General features: G+C 35.8%; 3 protein-coding genes across 7 annotated transcripts; 2 read left to right on the forward strand and 1 right to left on the reverse strand.

Annotated features, from left to right (window-relative positions):
- The first annotated feature begins 18 nt into the window (after nt 1-18).
- Nucleotides 19-6,622, forward strand: LOC126856722 (DNA-directed RNA polymerase, mitochondrial). The gene is made up of 11 exons (XM_050605502.1): nt 19-414; nt 1,031-1,144; nt 1,278-1,474; nt 1,605-1,801; nt 1,877-2,262; nt 2,381-2,727; nt 3,164-3,433; nt 3,639-5,392; nt 5,841-6,012; nt 6,103-6,206; nt 6,329-6,622. Exons 1-11 carry the CDS (start codon nt 297-299, stop codon nt 6,438-6,440), a joined length of 3,771 nt encoding a protein of 1,256 aa, XP_050461459.1. The 5' UTR covers nt 19-296; the 3' UTR covers nt 6,441-6,622.
- Nucleotides 6,623-6,888: 266 nt separating this feature from the next.
- On the forward strand, nt 6,889-12,619 carry LOC126856721 (tetratricopeptide repeat protein 21B-like). 2 transcript variants are annotated; one of them, XM_050605500.1, is made up of 10 exons: nt 6,889-7,463; nt 7,593-8,789; nt 8,897-9,151; nt 9,222-9,943; nt 10,059-10,375; nt 10,639-10,973; nt 11,180-11,387; nt 11,474-11,787; nt 11,866-12,259; nt 12,376-12,619. In XM_050605500.1, the coding sequence occupies exons 2-10, from the start codon at nt 7,644-7,646 to the stop codon at nt 12,612-12,614; spliced, it is 3,930 nt and encodes a 1,309-aa protein (XP_050461457.1). In that variant the 5' UTR covers nt 6,889-7,463; nt 7,593-7,643; the 3' UTR covers nt 12,615-12,619. The 2 variants fall into 2 exon arrangements, with proteins under 2 accessions (XP_050461457.1, XP_050461458.1); XM_050605501.1 differs by having other exon boundaries at nt 6,890-7,463; nt 9,225-9,943.
- A 254-nt stretch (nt 12,620-12,873) lies between these two features.
- Nucleotides 12,874-16,834, reverse strand: LOC126856725 (proton-associated sugar transporter A). 4 transcript variants are annotated; one of them, XM_050605505.1, is made up of 9 exons: nt 16,669-16,834; nt 15,859-16,207; nt 15,234-15,496; nt 14,885-15,142; nt 14,340-14,590; nt 14,115-14,237; nt 13,872-14,027; nt 13,393-13,632; nt 12,874-13,276 (listed from the first exon to the last, which is right to left on the reverse strand). In XM_050605505.1, exons 2-9 carry the CDS (start codon nt 16,056-16,058, stop codon nt 12,878-12,880), a joined length of 1,890 nt encoding a protein of 629 aa, XP_050461462.1. In that variant the 5' UTR covers nt 16,059-16,207; nt 16,669-16,834; the 3' UTR covers nt 12,874-12,877. The 4 variants fall into 4 exon arrangements, with proteins under 4 accessions (XP_050461462.1, XP_050461463.1, XP_050461465.1 ...); XM_050605506.1 differs by having other exon boundaries at nt 16,672-16,733; XM_050605508.1 differs by lacking the exon at nt 16,669-16,834 and adding an exon at nt 16,543-16,645.
- Between the last annotated feature and the right edge of the window lie 2,402 nt (nt 16,835-19,236).

Genomic DNA, 19,236 nt, shown 5'->3' on the forward strand with positions numbered 1-19,236 from the left:
GAGGAGGAAGGAGAAAGTTGTCGCGCATGCGCATTAATATGACGTCATGATGGTCGTACTGCCAGCAAAAAGGAAACACATTCGAGATATTATTAAAGACTGGCTGGCCTTTCATTCACTAGAACGTCTGGAGCACTGGAAAGAGGATCACTCGCTCGATCACCGATCACTGGACAGTGATGGCTAGACACATCGCGAAATATAAGATACGACCGTTAGTGGCGTGTATAGGTTAGTTTGTCGCGCCAACATCGTCGAGGATACTTTCGGCAATTAGTGTTTTGCATCGCGTGACCATGTTCAATTTCCTGAGAACTTCCACCTCGATGCAGAATATTCGTATCGTGTCGACCGCGCAGTGCTCGATGCGAGTCTGCTCCTTTTGTAACTTTCATCATCTCAGATCTTTCAAGCGTACGTAACACGTGCTTTTTTAAAAGGATGCTATTAGAAATAATACATTTGTTTCTTTTTTATAGAATTTTTCTTGTTTTATGTATTGGAGATCTTTTCTCTTTTTTATTACAACTTTTTTGACATATAGACAAAGCAGAATTGTGCTATAATAAAAAAAATTGTGTTACTTTTAATTTGTTATTTTCATGTTAATGTGAAAGAAGATTTTTGTTTATTATATGAAAAAAAAACTTTTGTTTTGCAATTTTGATTTGATAATTCGATAGTGTTCGAACTTTAATGTTGAACATTATTTGTTACTCATTTTTATTAATAAAGAGTAAAATATCTCTCTTAATAAAAAAATATTGTATATACAATGGCTGTGTTCCAAAATTTATTGCCAGTACTGAAAATCTTTAATTCACGTAACGTATATTATAGATTTCCAGTACTAGGAATATGATTTTTGGAACACGGCCAGAATTTGTAACTAAGAATTAAGATATTTTGAATATTGTAGATAATTGCATTGTTATTCATGAGAAATAATATAGGAATTGAATAGATAAAATGTATGATTTATGCTTTATTTGCTTTTTGTTGTTATCTATTTTATGTTTTTTATTTTTAGCAACAAGATGTACGTTGCTTCGTCATTATGCAACAACTGATACAGTAGAATTAGACGCTCCTTGGAAGAAGAAGATTAAGCGTCGCTCTAAGAAATATGCAGAGTTATTGGAAGGTATATTAATATACTAAACTATATAATAATTATATGCAGAATAAATGTACAATACAGATAGTAGCTATTTATTAAAAAAAAAGCAATTAGTGAATAATAAGTAATTAAGTAATCTTTTATTTTATCATATTAGTAACAAATCAAACAACCAACAGCAGAAAAGCAGCAGTTCGTAAGTTAAATTCTGCTCATGTGTCCATATTGGTTGGTCAACCTGATGTGCCATTGGATAAACTACATAAAATCCCTAATTTTTATCTTGATAAAAAGGCAAGCTCGACACAAGTGAAAGATACCAAACCTGACTCTAAAGAAGATTTAATTTACACTGTAAGTAAATTAAATTTCATTGTAACTTTTTTGTCAAGATAAAAGATGATCGGAATTATGAATAGCACAAATTATATTTAAATTCTATTCCCTCGCGTCCACACAAATATCAAATGGATGTCGATTTCAGAAAGACAAGGCAGATAATATACATTGCAATATACTTACGGAATCTGACGAGTATCTAAAAGACAAATCTACTGTCGTGGAGGATCTAAAAGAATATGCCATGAACGATAATACTATGTTGATTAAGAACTCTTCTTTTTTGGATACATTGCAGATTGATAAAAATGATAACAAGGATAAAAGTCATGACGATGTACTGTAAGTATGTCAGTAGGGTATATTCAGGATAATTTCTAAGAATCTATTTTCTTCATATACAATTCATTTTTTCAGTACACAGATATCCAAGTACGACGAGATTCCAAATCCTTGTACCGCGATAACCGTTGTGAAAAAAAAAGATTACCAGGAAGATTCTTTTTCTAGTCAAAACTTGATATTTCAATTACGGGCGCACATGGATGTCTACATACAGATCCAAATGCCGAGCAGGGCTTTCAATTTGTTGATGTTGAATAAAAATCAACTCAAGGGCAGTAAAATTTCCGCTGTCGCATTGTATAATTTGCTCCTAGAGACCTACGTTTTCAACGCGCGCCTAGAAAAAGCTTTCGAAATATATAGACTAATGAAAGTGCAATCTGTCGAACCAAATCCGCGGACGTACGCTTTCATGTTGGAGATGATCGGAAGAATGAAAAACGAAGAGAAACGAATAGGTGAATGGATTATTATGACTTTCGAAGATAATAATATATTGTAACTACAAAATCTGATATTTAGAATATAATTAAAGTTTTTTTTTAACTTGTGATATTTCTATGTGATTTCTCGCAGAGTATGCGACAGAAATGGTGGCGGACATGAATCGCAGAGACATCTCCTTTGACGATATAATGAATACGCGGTTGAACACAGCGCAACGCGATGCCATTCTTCAATGTATTCAGTTCTTGAATCCGCAATATCGTGTACATTACAGAGACATCGACAGCACATACAACTGCAAATTATTACAGAAACTGATGGTAGAGAGCAATCGTCAGAGTCCGGCCAAAGGAGTAATAGTCATGAATGAATTGCGGGATATGGTGCGTACACAGATCAATATGGAAAAGCAGTGCGAGCTAGAGGTGAAGAGTATCGCTCCGTTCACCGGAGATCCCAATATTAGACAACAAGCTGTAAGTTCTTTATCTAATTAAATTATCCCAAATTATTTTTACAAGATATTAATATTTATTAATCTTTATGTTTATTTAAGAAATTTTTTTTTTTTTTTTTAAGTTATTTATATAATTAACTTTTTAAAACATTGTTATGTTTCTATTAAATTTCTATTATGTTTCTTTATTCTCAATCTTCTTAAATTAATTTTGTTTATATTTAATGTTCTCTTGATATACTAAACTTATTCTTATAATTAAGAAAGATAATTACAATGCTCTTATGTGCAAGATTAATTAATTAGAAAGAGAAATTATGAGAAAAATTATGTTACACATATACATATGCATATATATATATATATATATATATATATATATATATATATATATATATAAAGAATTTTTATAAAAATACTTGTTGATTAGTTAATTGTGATGTGTTTTTATGTAGATCAACCGAATCACAGAATGGGAAAAATCTTGGAAATTAGTCGTGGCACATGTTTTCGAGAGAAATTTGGCTTATCTAAAACAAAAGGAGTTGATGGTGAAACCTGATTTCAAAGCATTACATCCGTTTCTAGAAGTGCTGCCTAAGGAGGAGTACATCAACGCGATTCTACATGAAATTAACCAACTAGCCAGATTCTCCGATGCGTACAGCACTTCCACAACGAACTTGTATATAACACTAGGAAAATACATTTACAAAAAGTATCAGGTATATAGCACATATTGAAATTATTTGCCTTTTTATCTTTTTTATATTAATAGTTAATTATTATATATACACACACATATTTTCTCTATATATATTTTTTAAATTTCTTTTATATTCTAATATATTTTATCTTAACTGCGTATACAAAGAATAATATTTCTATACGTTGCATTATCGGCCTTATCTAATAAACTTAATATTTCAGTTTCAGCGAAAGATGAAAGCTGGTGTCATAGAAAACTCTATTCAAATCTACGAAAAATATTTGCAATGGTACATGCAGAAAAAACCCGTTGACCGTGTTAACGGGCGTATTAAGTGGCAACAACTCGTTCAGAAAGCCAACCAATCCGGCATTTGCTCCGAAATGACAGTGCCAGAGTGGCCTCGTAATGTCTTGCTGAGCATTGGAGAATTTCTATATAAAATAATTCTAAATGACGTGAAGATTTCTCATGTATCCAAATCTGACGCATCCGAGCGACAGATACCCGCATTCTACTTGCTCTTCAGAAAACAAACCAATCATTTCTTGACAGAAGAGATTAAGCCGCATCCTTACTTACACAGATTCTACAAAGACTCGCATCCAGAAACGTTGACCTTTGAGACGATTCTCTTGCCGACATGCTCGCCGCCGCGTCCATGGATCGATATAAATACCGGCGGCTACCTGTTTTCCAAGGCAAGCTTCATTCGTGATCCGTATATGACGCCGACGCTTTTGCTAAGAAATACATCGACGAGGCAATTGTATCCTGCACTCGATTGCCTAAATCAACTCGGTTCAATTCCATGGAAAATCAACGTGCCGATGCTGGATATTCTGATCCAGATCTTTCAAGAGGGAGGTTCGGAAAAACTGGATGTACCTCAATCACCTTCGGTGTTACCGTCTCTGTCCGAAATAATATCATCAAGTGACATGGATAAAAGTAAAATAACGAAAATGGCGCTACAACTCAGGCGCAGGAAAAACGAAATGTATTCGCTATGGTGCGATTGTCTCTATAAATTATCCCTCGCTAATCACTTTAGAGACAAGGTATTTTGGTTGCCGCACAATTTAGATTTTAGAGGCAGAGCTTACCCGGTGCCACCTCATCTTACTCATCTCGCTTCGGACTTGGGTCGCTCGATTCTCATGTTCGCCCAAGGAAAACCTTTAGGTCCAAAGGGTCTGGATTGGTTAAAGATTCATGCGATAAACTTGACCGGTATGAAGAAGAGAGAGCCGATAGATGAACGGTTAAAATTCGCAAACGAGATATTGGACTTGATTGTGGACAGCGCGAGAAATCCATTGACAGGAGAAATGTGGTGGATTAAGTCCGACGAACCGTGGCAGACTCTAGCGGCGTGCAAGGAGATAAACAATGCCTTGCAGTCTCCGAACGTTGAAAAGTATGTCTGCAGATTACCGATTCACCAAGATGGCAGCTGTAATGGGTTGCAGCATTATGCCGCTCTCGGGAGGGACCAGATTGGAGCGGAAAGCGTGAACTTGTATCCCTCAGATACGCCGCAGGATGTATATAGTGTCGTTGCTAGTAAGGTTGATGAATATAGAAAGATTGACGCAGAGGCCGGCGATGAAGTAGCTAAAGCTTTGGAAGGATACGTCACGAGAAAAGTCATCAAGCAGACAGTAATGACCACAGTGTATGGTGTTACAAAGTTCGGCGGTAGACTTCAAATCGCTCGACAATTGAGCGACTTGAAGGAGTTTAATCAAGATTATACTTGGAACGGCAGTCTGTACTTGGTTGAGAGAACGTTTCAAGCCCTCCGAACTATGTTCACGAGCGCGAAAGAGATCCAGGATTGGTTTACAGACTGTGCCCGTATTATCTCGACCAGATGCAATCAGTACGTGCAATGGGTGACGCCGTTAGGTCTTCCTGTCCTACAACCCTACTTCAAACGTATCAAGTCACCTAGTCAGAACAAACTCGTTAGGTGTGTTCTTGTTGATCTTTATTTATGGATAGAGTTAAAGGAAAGATTTTTATTTCATAAGTTTACATAACTTGTAATGTTATTATAAATAATTTAATTATTACATAATAGCCATTGTGTTCTTTTAATATAAAATTTTAACTTTTTAACTATGACCTGATCTCATCTATACTTTTCTACTTACATTAAAAGAATAAACAACTGTTTTCTTATTGAAAATTATGAAATTACTTGTATAATGACTTTATAAAAAAATGCCAGCTTATGAGATAAAAATTTCACGCAACAATTTTTAAATTATACTATCTAGTTGCAAGAATTGTCTTTGAAGTTATTTCTCGTACATTTCTCGTGTACTTATACATGTATATATATATATATATATATATATATATTTTTTTTTTTTCTTTCTTTTTTACCAAATTTACATAATATATGCCGTTTGTAGAAAGCCGGATACTTTAAAGCAAAAGAACGCCTTTCCGCCAAATTTTATTCATTCATTGGACTCCAGTCACATGATGCTGACAAGCTTGTATTGCGAGCAAGCAGGGATCACATTTATGTCGGTACACGATTGTTTCTGGACGCATGCATGCACCGTAGACATTATGAACAGAGTAAGCAATGTTACAGAGACATGTCTGTTTCATTATGATTTTGTTTGTTTGTAAATGACGCATTAATATATAACATTCCATTTTCTTTAGATTTGTCGAGAGCAATTCATCGCGCTTCACTGCGAGCCCATTCTCGAAGATTTGTCAGAGTTCCTTTATAAGCGATACGAAAAGAATTTTATAAGCAGCCAAAGGTAAGTTGCAAGTTATGCGAAAAATTTGAAGATTAAGAATTTAGATGCATGTATAAAAATTGTACAAAATTATGAGAAAATGAAATACTGATGTCATTAACGTTGCTTAATTAAAATTTTAGGTTCGTAGAACAAAGAGACAACAATTTTTCATTGGAGGTTTTTAAAAAGCTGCCAAAAAAGGGTGACTTTGATATCAGCAAAGTCCAGTCATCTCAATACTTTTTTAGTTGAACTTTAGATCAGTAGCTTTATGTTTCCTCGAAACATAAATTTATTTTCAAATGTATACAATGCCTATGAGCATGTTACGAATATAAATCTTTAATTTATGTTCTAAATTTTTTGAATAACATATGACTTGGTCTCAAAGGATTACATATGTTAGTTAAATAAAATGTTGAAATATGTAATAACGATTATATATATTGCGCTATATAAGATAATAGAATTTTATAACTTTGAATATATATATATATATAATGTGTGTGTGTGTATGTGTGTGTGTGTGTGTGTGTGTGCCAGGAAACATTGTCTACATATATAACCATATGTAAATATATATATATATATATATATATATATAATTATATATATAAATAATTATATATAGACTATGTCTATATATGTTTCCTGTTTCTTATATATGCTTTAGCCAATTAGTAAGTAGTAAAAATAATAAAATAATTTGGTTTGATTTCTGCTAAATTCGAGAAATTGCCGGTAATGCAGATCTTTGCAATACTTGTAGCGGTTGCTATGGCAACGACTGTTATCAACAGACATAACCTCTAGTTATTTTTTGTCACGATTCTCTACATTATTATCAATATATATTTTACCAATATGTAAAGCTGCGGAAAGAGTTGAATAGGTAAATGGGAATCGTTGCATTGAACTCGTGGCTAGTTACGTGAAACAAGCAGCATGTAATGTAATACATCAGCAAACGCCTACTGACTTGGAATAACGCATTATGGTGCACCTCATATCCTCGATGGTCTCGATGCAATTTCGATGGGTCCTCGATTTATCGGTTCAATAAATTTGGATTCTGATGTTATAAAGCTACATCAAATCCTGAAGATTTCAAGTTTTAATGATTAAACGCAAACTTTTCAAAATTCTGAACTACTACTCAATCCAATTATATGTTCAAAAATTAATTAGAAATATTCAAGACTAGGATTCTCCAAGATTCACTATGAATTTAAGATGTCAAGAATTTTAAAAATGAGAAGAGAAATTGACAATAATGTAAGATTTTTAAAAATCTTTAAAATAATTTATATATTTGAAATTTTTATATTTAAATGTATTCAATAATTTAGAAAGCAGAATTATTTTATCTAATATCTGTATTGTAATATATATATTTTATTTTAGGATTAATTAAAAAATTTGAGAATTATACAAAGGATATAAAACACAGAAAAAATGGAGGAAACAGAATATATAGCTCTGATCGAGTGGCATTGCCGCCAGCATTATTACAATGGCATGCTGGCTAGTGCCAAACAGGCGCGCGATGTTTATCCGGGGAGCGAACGATTGAAGCTTCTACTCTGTTTGGCGTACGTTCTTGTCGGCAAGAATCACGAAGCCTTCAAGGAGAGTTCGAGCTTGCTAAACTACGCAGACTTTACACTGCCAGTGTTACTTGTACAAAACATGACGCTAGTCGACGTGGAGCGTAGTACTGTAACTCAGATGGAAAACAGGATACGAGATGAGCGCAGAAAAGCTTCTTGCGTTGCATTGTACCTCGCAGCGTCTGTATTATTTCTCGCTCGCCGTGCGGACAAAGCGAAAGAATACGCAGATCGAGCATACAAGATGAAACCTACGAATATCAACGTATTGCTCGTCAAGGGATGGTTGGAGTCTAGTTTGAGGTTTAGCGCGGATACTTTGGAGGCAGGGAACTTCTTCAATTCAGTCTTAAAGGAAGAGCCGAGAAACTTGAGCGCATTGTTGGGTTCCGCGAAGATGAAACAACATGCCGGAGAATACTCCGATGTCATCGCGATATTGAACTCTCTGATCGTACGTTATCCCAAGCTATCGTTGCCACTTATAGAAAAGATGAAGTGTCTTTTAGCCGCGAAAGATTGGGAACAGGTACTAGAGATGGTAAACCGAGTGCTATCAATCGAGTCGAATAACCTGGACGCCATCAAGACGAGCTCAGTTGTGGCTCTCTGCAGAGACGGCAATCCCAGCGAAGGTTTGCCGCAATTGCAATTGTTTATGCGCAACTTGCTGCTCGTTGAACCAAAGAACGAGTTCTTATTAATCGAGAACCTACGCTTGTTTTCCGGCATCGCGTTCCAAGATCACGGAATTCTTTCGGAACTGGCGCGAATAGCCGAGAAGATGTTACATGCGACGTCGTCGAGTAATGCAGAGCTAATGGCAGAGTTGGGCGATATACACATTGCGCTGGGTAACGTTAAGGATGCAGAGCGCTGGTACAAAAACGCCATTCGGGCGGATCAATCTTCCTTTATGGCACTCATGGGACTGGCTCACTGCCAATTGCTGGAGGGATCCGCGGAAGATCTGGAGCAAGCGCGTCAACAAGTAAATTAATATATTTAAAAACAGAATTTTTTTTATTTAAATATAAAGGATAGATAACACTGATCAAATAAATATTAAAAGGCTATCTTATAAGTCATATTTTACAGGTAGAAATCTTGATGGAAATACAACCGCATTCGACGAATGTGCGGTTACTATTTATGTCCGCGAAAATTGCCTCCAATGAAGACAGCGTTAAAGCGCTCGGCTATCTCGATGCGGCGGCGAATGTCTTATTGAAGAATTGCGAGGGTCTCGTTTATGGCTACGAGTATCTCAGTGAGCTTAAACCGGATTTATGTCTCGAGATAGCAAAGCAATGGTTGATGTATTCATTGAATAAGTCACCAATGGGCAACGAGGTAATTACTTTGCTTAAAGAAGTCAATTATGTTGATCTTCTTTTCATTTAATTCTATTAAACTTTTTAAGCAGGTTAGTGCAATGGAAAAGGAACCGAGCATTCGTTTGCTAGAACTGCTAGTAGAAGCTTGCCCAGGTTCTAGCATAGCTTTATTATTGCTCAGCAAGGCCAAAATGCAGAGTGGCGATTACGAAGGCGCTTTGACTTTGCTGAGGAGATTGTTGGATGTGGTGGAACCTTCCAATGCACAAGCGCATCTCATAATGGCCCAGATCCTAGCGTATCAGGGCAAATACCATCTCGCCTCGCAGAGTTTAGAAGTCGGTTTGAGCTATAATTTTAAGATCCGGGATGAGCCAGTCTACCATTTGATCATCGGTATGGTACACCGACAAACCGGCGATCTGGAGAATTGCATTAAAAACTGTCAGACAGCGATGTCGCTTGCTAACTTGACTGGCGGTACCAATAGGAAATCCGACTTGTCCGCTTCGGATCGGACGACGTTATATCTGGAATTGATTACGGCGTACAGCAAGGCAAGGCGATTTGCCGAAGCGTTGGCTCTTATCGAGGAGGCGAAGACAAACCTCGCTGGCACTACCGAGCTAGGAAGAATCACTATTAGTACTGCCGATATCTACCTGGACATGGGAGAACTGGAGAACGCTATCATCTGCTTGCAAAATATCCATCCGGGACAACCGTATTATTTGCAGGCACACACTAAACTGGCTGAAATCAACTTAAACTACAAGAAGGACCGTCAGGCATTCGCGAAATGTTTCAGGTACAAAAACTTTGATGTATCTCTATGTAGCATTATTTTTAATATTTTTAATATTATATATCATATTTATATTTATTAGATAAGATTGCTATCATTAATATATTATGCTTTTTAGAGAATTGGTAGAACATTGTCCTGGGCCGAAAACGTACAGCATGTTGGGTGACGCTTATATGTCCATACAGGAGCCCGAGAGAGCGATAGAGGCGTACGAGCAAGCACTCTCACAGAATCCGGTCGACAAGATGGACATTGCGAATAAAATGGGCAAGGCACTTGTCAAGGCGCATCAGTATGCGAAGGCAATCAGTTATTACAAGGACATAGTAAAACATGATAGTTGTGCCTCCTTGAAATTAGATTTAGCCAAGTTGTACATGAAGATGAAACTGTACGACAAGGCGGAAGCGACCTTGGTGCAAGAATTGCAAGGTAATTATTTAAAATTGATACAAATTAATATTTATAATGATATCAATAATATTGATACATGAATAATTAATAATCTAAATCTATTTAGCTAAAATATATTTATAACACTTTTAATATAAATTTAATATAAAATTAATTTAATAGAAATTTCTCTCATATTTGTTAAATATGAAAATATAAAAATTGATCGATTGATTGATTAATCCTATGTGTAAGACAACTTAATAAAAGTAACTTTATTCTGTAATTTTATATTTATTTAGATAAGCGAAACGATTCTGATATGCTAAGTTTGAAAACGCGAGGACAGGAATTGCTATTGCTCGCGAAGGTGCGTGAGAAATCGGGCAACATTAAGGGCGCGTTACTCACCTTGAAGGAAGCCAAGGAGAATCAACACAGATACATTCAACGGCTTACTATTTCGCCGGATGTGACGGATCAGAAACACGTACTGGCGAATATCTGTCTGACAATGGCTGATTATGCGTCGAGTTTGCGCAATTACGATGAAGCCATCGTATATTATAAGGAGGCGCTGACATACAAACACACGGACATGAACGCTCTACTCTCTTTGGCGAAGTTATATATGCAGGTGAATAAATAAATGCTGTTTTGATAAATCCTGAAAAAATATCTTGACTTGAAATAAATTGATGTCTTAATCTATAATAGAAATATTAACAAGAGAATTTATTTAATGGGTGAAAAAGAACATTCGATACCTATTCATTAAATTATAATTCTCTGATACTTTTTGATGGAAAAGTATTAATATAGGTGAATATGAATTTATATCAGATGAACGATTTAGACCGATGTGCGCAAAACTGCTCCATCTTGTTGAACGCCGATCCCAACAACGAGGCCGCGTCCGTGATGATGGCAGATCTTGCGTTCCGAAAGGTGGACTTCGAAACTGCGGCATTCCACTTTCGACAACTACTAATGCGTCAACCCACCTATTGGACCGCCTTGGCGAGATTGATAGAGGTGTCGCGCAGAACAGGTTTCGTAAAACTTTTTTAAAACCTTACATGCTCGCTTGGTGAGTATTTTCGATAGATAATTAAAAAAAGTTGATTATTATCGTAGGTGCTATGGACGATCTCGACGAGTGGCTGCAACGTGCTCAGACCGCAATGGGTGCCAGCAATGTAGAAGCTGGCTTTTACTATTGCGCCGGATTGCTAGATTGGCGAACGGGCAAGTTAAACTCTGCTCTTCGCAACTTCAATTTTGCACGACGCGATCCAGAATGGGGCCAGCAAGCGATCTACAACATGATCGAGATCTGTTTAGATCCCGATGATGATACCACCTTGTCGAATGAAGCATTCAACGATGAAGATGCGGAATATCAAGATTCGAGGACGATGGCTTTGAGAACGGCTTATCGATTGCTTCAGGTTTTGATTAATTTTAAATCTCAAAAGCTTTTTGTGTCTAAGTGTTCTACTTTTAAATCTTAAAATATATTATTTTAGGAATTAAATCCGAAAGGAAGCCCTCATGAGGAACTGACGCACAAGCTCCTCAGCAACTTTTTTCTGCTAGCTACAAAGCAAAAGTCCAACATCGAGAAGGCCCTGCAGGATTGCACCGCCCTGGCCAGCCAGGAGACTTTGCGGGATCATGTAGGACCCGCGCTTGGCATGGCCACTGCTCACATCCTGCTGAAACAAACGCCGCGCGCTCGTAATCATCTGAAGCGCGTTAGCAAGAATGTCTGGACATTCGAAGACGCAGAATATCTGGAACGTTGCTGGCTGTTATTGGCGGACATCTACGTGCAATCCAGCAAATATGAGTTAGCGAATGAACTGCTGAAGCGAGTTTTACAACACAATGCTACCTGCGTGCGAGCTCACGAGTTATCAGGTTAAGTTAAATTAAAATTATAGGGCATATACTTTCGAAAATTATAAAATAGAGTTTATTATTAAACCAAATTTTTAATTGTCTAAAATAAATCGTGATTTGGATATATTTTATAGGCTACATTGCCGAGAAGGATCAAAATTATCGAGAAGCGGCAGCGAGATACGCCCAAGCCTGGAAATGCGGTGGCAAGACAAAATTATCAGTTGGTTACAAATTGGCTTACTGCTGTCTGAAGGCGAAGTCTTACGCCGAAGCTATTGACGCATGCAATGAAGTATTGAAACAGAATGCGGATTATCCGAGGATCAGAAAGGATATTTTGGAGAAGTGTATCAATAATCTTCGCACGTAAAATTTGTATATCGATCGATTTATTTGTTACTTGTTATATATATATATATATTGTATGCACATTCATCCTTTTAATTCCATCTGTTAATTAGTAAAGTTATAAGGGACTAAACGCTTAGACAATTAAAATATACAACACAATAGTAATATCTGAAACATTTGGGTGTTTCGTATAATGATAATTAATAATTTGCTAAAATATAATTGACAAAGACGATACAGTTAAGTTTAATGTTCAAAGTCTTGGTTGGTCGACGAACCGATTCATAAATCCAGGTACATGATCCGCGTAGCCGAGGCTGCGCCGCACATTGCCAGAAAACTAGCCACATACACTACCGCCGTGGTGGAGCCCGTGAAGTTAACAATCGTACCTAGGCAACAAGATAGTAAGAATTGCGCAAGAAACACCATGGAGGAGACGATGGCGACATCGGTTCCCAATCCGCGTACGAAACCGCCGGAAACTGCATCGCCCTCGTCGCTCGTGAGAGCGAAAGTCGAGGACGTATGATAGTGCGCAACCAGTAGGTACGGCATGGTAAACAGCGTGGAATACATGACGCCGGCGGTCCACGAGAAGACGATGACGCCGACTTGGTGTTTCATCAGAGCCATCAGGAGCATGCCGACGCTATAGAAGAGCAGCCCGTAGATGTAAACCTAGATGTTTTTATAAAAATATCATTTATTTTACAAGATATCGTGGAAATATTGCATGTTTTTTGAATGTATCATCGATACTGATCTCGATTAAGCGGAAGCTTTAAAGCATATACCTTACGCGCGCGGAAACGCTGAATCAGTCGTTCAATGATAAGCGAGTAGCACGAACAGGATAGCGAATACATAGACATTCCCCAGCATCCGAATCGCACTCCCTCTTCGTAGAGTTCCCGTTCGTTGGTATTCGCGGGCGCTCGCGGATTTCCGCCGTACACTGCTTCGCCCACGAAGTCCGTGAAGTACAGGGAATAACACACGTGTGCCATCCAGCAAAACAGATTCGTCAAACATACCTGGCGGCCGAAAGCTTGCAATGAATCGTAAGTGAAATCTTCAAAATAGATGAGTTTCAGAAAAATCTTTGAAATCTTTTGATTAAATACTTGCTTGATCAAAAAAGAATTGAAAAACGATACATCTTCTCTAATTATATAAAGAAAAATGTAATTTTTTTATGTATAATATGAAATGTAAAGAATTAAGGAAAGAAGAGCGAAGGATGAAGATTATTTTTCAAATATCTGATTTATACCAAACGGAGACTGTGTGGCATGTAGACGATTGATAGCAGATACTCCTTTAAGGTCGCTTTGGGATTTATCTCGCCCTCGAAGCCGTAATTGACGTGACTACCTTTGAAAATTAGATCTTCAGGACGATCGGAGAGTTGCGGATTGAGGGCGAATTCCTTGATGGATAATTCATTCGTGAATAAAGTGAAAATATAAACAAACAAATATATATACTAATGGATATTAATAATTTATGAACATACTTCCATCTTCGAAGTTTCTGCCTCGCGTTCAACATCAAGAGCACCGTACGTCTTCGACTCATCGTGGATGATCTTTTCGCGCTCATCTTGCTTATTCTCCGTCTCTTGGATTTCTTTCGATGCCTTACATAAACGCGGAAAAAATTTTATCTTTATTTTTACAAATCTTAAAAGCGATGGAAAACGGAAAACGACGATAAAAATATAAGTAAAAATAAACTTCACCTTTAATTCTTCCATCTGTCTATACTGATCTTTCTCGAGTATCTCGAGTGGAATCTCCTTGAAGCTGGTAATCGTACATATGACGCAAACGACGAAGATAATCGTGATTAAAGTGAAGGTCACCTGCACGTGCCCGCCTAGCATAACGCCGAGCGAAGTGGCGTCCCAATTGATGCCACCCAGACCATAGCCCATGAAGCCTCCTAAACCCGCCATTATGGTGAACGTGCTTAAGCCTCTAGCGTGATCCTCTGAAATTTTAGATGTTAATACAATTAAATTTAAATTTAAAAAAATGTATGCATATTAAAAAAATGGGCGAAGGATTATATATAATAGTTTGATTTAAACAAAAAGGCTTAAAAGATATCATTTCAAAAACATTAAAAATTAGATTAAAACAAAAAAAATTAGCTCGTTAAATATGTAATAATTAAATTATGTCATTTATATTATCTATAAATTTTAAAGAAACGAAATTACATTTGCTTTTAATTATAGATTTGCATCAAATCAAGTTTATAAAAATTATCCGTTAACATTACCGGGTATAGTGACATCGAGGAGATAAGCTCTCGCGGGACTCTGACAAGCATCAGCGTCAAAGTCGAGCAGCACCGTGCCGAGAATCGTAAAGAGGATACCCCAGGAATGCGAAGAAGCCCTTTCAATGAATTCAGACGCTTCCTTCTCGGCCAACTTTGCAGTTGTGCGATGTCCGAGGGGAATCGTCTCGTTCGTACGAGATGGCATATCGCCGAACACGTAGCCAATATGTTCACCGTTCGGTACTAGAATCAGTCCTGTAAGTAATTTATTTATTTTAGCATACATTTATTATCTTCTGTACCGTATCATCTTTTATTATCGGAACCTGATAAATCTGTGACTTGCCTATGAAAACCCCGAGGGCCAGCAAAAGAATGAAGGGTCGTCTCCTGCCGTGCTTGAGTTTACAGCGGTCGCTTATACTGCCGAGGATAGGCGTCACGAAAAAACCTACGAGAGGACTCAGCGCCCATACCAGCGTCATACGTTGATGATCGACACCGATCTTCAATAGTGTCGGCGAAACGAAAGCGGTTTCCGCCGCGTATGAAAACTCGATTCCCATCACAGCCGCTGAAATTCGGACCAGCTCGGAGCGGGTCTTTCTTCTGAGATTAAGAAAAATAATCCGTAAAGCTCTGCCATATTATTTGAATTATTGATTTACATCGTTAATAGAACTTTTTTTTTCTATTTCCGAAACTATCGTTAAAAGAAAAGACACTTTAAATGAAATACAGTTAAATATTTGTATTATTTTCGAATGTTATTATATAAATATCAAAATATTAAAATATTTTTTATATGTTTTAGAAATCAATCTCTCTCTGTCTCTTTTTAATATTAGAATATTTAGAAATTAATGTGCAGTAGATTATATTAATAAAAATATAATAGAATTATAACATTATACATTAATTTTATATTTATATTAAATATTCTCTGTTGAAGTATATCGAATTTTGTTCACCTGTAGATATGAGAATAGTCTTCCAACGTGCGCTCCAACTTAGGCGGCCCCCGTAGATGATGTCTGAGTCCGTCTAGACCTTGATCCAGATTCAGACCGTTTTTCCATTCTTTCCACGCACTCCATCGTTCTTTAATGGCTTCGCGAACACTGTGAATTCTACCCGCGAATCCTTCGTATTCGTGCAACTTGTCCACCATGATGCGACCCTTATCTCGAACGATACAGGATGAACGATACAATGACGAGACACTCGATATCGGGACACATTATCCTTCAAAAAGATGATCAAGAACGGCAAGTTTCATATTCTTTCTCTCTCACGTACAAATGTCATTATAAATGTCAACTGTAAGAAATATTTTTGTTATTAGTCACATGCACTTGAATTTATTTTTTAAATAAGTAATTAAAGAGTGTCTTGAAAAACATATAACTAAAGACAATCATGAAAAAAAAAATATGTAATGTATTAAATTTCATAATCGTGTAATTTAATTGTTATAATTAAGATATAATATAAGCGTAATTACAATAATTTTTAATTTTTTATTTGTTTTTTATCAAGTCATAAATTACAAATTAATCTTAAATCACAATTAAAATTTTATTTTAAATTTTTAGCATAGATTATATAATTTAAATTAGTATTATTATATAGTGCACATTACATATCTAAATTACATTAGTTTTTTTTAAGACTCGACAATTTTTTATTGCGCACTCCGTATATAATTCAAATAATAAAATAGCAAAAAGACTTTTGATCTTAATCATCCTAGATCGTTGATAATATTATGGTAAAAGTACAACAAATTATTTGCAAGTATGCTGGACCACATCGCGATCGACTGGCGCGAACGTGGACGGACGAGGGACGACTGATCGGCCAGCAAGCACGAAAGCTCGAGAAATGCCCGCGCAATCTCGAACAGGCACTCGCGGCACAGTTTGCGTTCTTGATTCAAATTCTTGTGTACAGATTAGCACAATTTGTCTTCGAAATCTTATAATATAATATATTATAATTATATATTAATATTACAAAATATATATTGTAATATTATTATATATGTATGTATATTATATTTTAGAAAATATATTATATAATATCATATATAATAATAAAATTGATATTATCAATTTGATTTCAGGAACAAATATGTAGACCAACTTTAAACAAATCGTATATTCGGAAATGATTTTCTGGAATTTATTTACCTGAAGACATGGCAACAGCGAACATTCTGCTTATGCCAGCAAAAATCGAAAGATTCTTGGCCATTGCAATTTTCCTCGTAATAGGAGGTTTACACGATGTCCAATAACGTAGGAACGTCTTTCTCGGAACGCAATCCGATTACCGCGTAATACGTCTGAAATGGAGTAAATATGGGAGTCTGTTCGTTTCACTGTTTTTCTTTCTCTCCACCCCGTTAGATAAATAAATTACGGAAAGGAAAATGAAAAGAGACATACGAATGAATTTTATGGGGACAATGCGATCGATACAGTTTATCGCCTAATACGCAGCTTCAACCAAGGCCATTCACGCAACGAAAGCTCGGCGCTTTGTAGGTCTTCGCGACCGCTTCGTGTTAGATATCGCGGATGAAGACGAAGATGCCCTAACAATGCCTCAATCTTCTGGATCTTCTCTTAGAATGTCAACCGCTGCAAAATTAAACCAAGACACGAATCTTGGTAGCTATAGAGCTAAAAAAGCTCTTTTTTCATTTATTTTAGACACGAAAAAAAACTCTTGAAAAATGTGCAACGTGCGCGCAACCACCGTCTGCAATTTGTCTCATTTTTCTCTTATACAAATAAGAAATACAATATATTTACAAAGTCTCTTTTTTGGAAAACTCAATTTTAAAAATACATTTAATAATACACTCATGTTTCTTTAAACTTGAATAATTTTTATTTGCAATTACATAAAAATGCATGTAATTTTTGCAAAAAAAAAAAAAAAATATTATCTGATCATATAATGACAAAAAGAAAGATAACGATAAAAACTGAAATGTATACATTTGTGTGGATAAAGATTTTATTTTCTTAAATATACATACACATACACATTTTAAATTATGCCCTTGAATTTTTCAATTTCTATGTAATTTCTAGAACGTCTAAAATCAATCCCCTATTTCCCCTGTTTCAGACATAATAAGCTGCGAGTTTATTTTTTCTTGAAGGACGGAGGAAGAGAAGCCGATTGAAACCGCCCATCCCCCGATCTTTTGAAAGAACGCGGACGATTGCAGGATACAATTTCCTCGCAGGAAATTACGTCTACAAGTCAGGAGAGCGCTTCGCGCTATTTTCCACGCGCTTTTAAAATACAAGCAGGAGATCGATATTCATTGTCGTCACCGCGTTGCTGATATTAACGGTATTAAAAGTCTGAGAGAGAAATATGCCAGGATTGAAAATGTTGAGTCATAAACAATAATTTTTAAAAATTTTAATTGTGCTTTATGTGCGTTTGTCTGAAAATTATACTATCGAGAGAAAAGTATACTGATCGAGAGAAAAGTATATTGATGGAAATTTCGATAGAGATTTGGGAGGTTCCGTGAGATGAAATATCATCAAAGGTAGAAGAAGAATTTGTCAAAACATCGACAAGATTTAGGAGCGCATGTATCACTAATACCTGTCATGTCATTTTGGCCGGCAACACAATAGAGTCGCAATTAATAGTTTTCTTTTGTACCTTGTTCTAATTAAGGCAGCCGTGGTGTCTCGTTACCCATCAATCGCTTTTACAGGGCCGACACGAAAGGACAGGCGTTTTCAGAAGTGAACTTTTATATTTATCGTAGAGAAAGTAACAAAATTATACATTTTTACATTATATTTATTTGTCAATTTAATACAAAAATAATAAATTGCACACATCTTTGATCTATATTTATTTAGTAACGAAGGAAGCTTTTTGACGTATTTTTATTAATTAGAATAATTTTATTACAATAAAAAGATAATAATTTTTTTTTACTGATTCTTTCTATACATTTTAGGGAAAGTAACAATTCTGTATATGTTTTTACAATTTTTTTTATTTTACATACAACTTTAAAGATGCAACGATGATGTTTAAGTTACGAACTATTATAGATGTTGTGTAAAAAACTACTTAAGGAACATTATTCTTAACATACCTTCTTTGCGATGGAATTATTTTCAATTTTTACCCAGGTAATTTTTAATCAATATCGCTAAATATTGTTTATTTATCTAAACAATAACACAATGATCAATTATTGATTGATACTTATAATTTGATTAGATAAGATACAATTACATAAGACTTGGAATTTTTTAAAGAACTAAATCAGATATTTATATATATATATATTTATTTTT

The sequence above is a fragment of the Cataglyphis hispanica genome, chromosome 19 (genome assembly GCF_021464435.1).
Source record: "Cataglyphis hispanica isolate Lineage 1 chromosome 19, ULB_Chis1_1.0, whole genome shotgun sequence".
In the NCBI taxonomy this organism is placed as follows: Eukaryota; Metazoa; Arthropoda; class Insecta; order Hymenoptera; family Formicidae; genus Cataglyphis; species Cataglyphis hispanica.

What these genes read in the sequence shown, in the direction of transcription:
- LOC126856725 (XM_050605505.1), bottom strand. Translation starts at nt 16,058, where the DNA reads ATGGTGGACAAGTTGCACGAATACGAAGGATTCGCGGGTAGAATTCAC. An exon ending in GACAGATGGAAGAATTAAAG is followed by an intron (nt 14,238 to 14,339) that starts GTGAAGTTTATT and finishes CGTTTATGTAAG; the next exon opens with GCATCGAAAGAAATCCAAGA. An exon ending in CAGAAACTTCGAAGATGGAA is followed by an intron (nt 14,028 to 14,114) that starts GTATGTTCATAA and finishes TTATCCATCAAG; the next exon opens with GAATTCGCCCTCAATCCGCA.
- LOC126856722 (XM_050605502.1), top strand. Translation starts at nt 297, where the DNA reads ATGTTCAATTTCCTGAGAACTTCCACCTCGATGCAGAATATTCGTATC. An exon ending in ACATTTACAAAAAGTATCAG is followed by an intron (nt 3,434 to 3,638) that starts GTATATAGCACA and finishes TTAATATTTCAG; the next exon opens with TTTCAGCGAAAGATGAAAGC. An exon ending in AATTTTATAAGCAGCCAAAG is followed by an intron (nt 6,207 to 6,328) that starts GTAAGTTGCAAG and finishes TTAAAATTTTAG; the next exon opens with GTTCGTAGAACAAAGAGACA.
- LOC126856721 (XM_050605500.1), top strand. Translation starts at nt 7,644, where the DNA reads ATGGAGGAAACAGAATATATAGCTCTGATCGAGTGGCATTGCCGCCAG. An exon ending in AGTCACCAATGGGCAACGAG is followed by an intron (nt 9,152 to 9,221) that starts GTAATTACTTTG and finishes AAACTTTTTAAG; the next exon opens with CAGGTTAGTGCAATGGAAAA. An exon ending in CGGCTTATCGATTGCTTCAG is followed by an intron (nt 11,788 to 11,865) that starts GTTTTGATTAAT and finishes ATATTATTTTAG; the next exon opens with GAATTAAATCCGAAAGGAAG.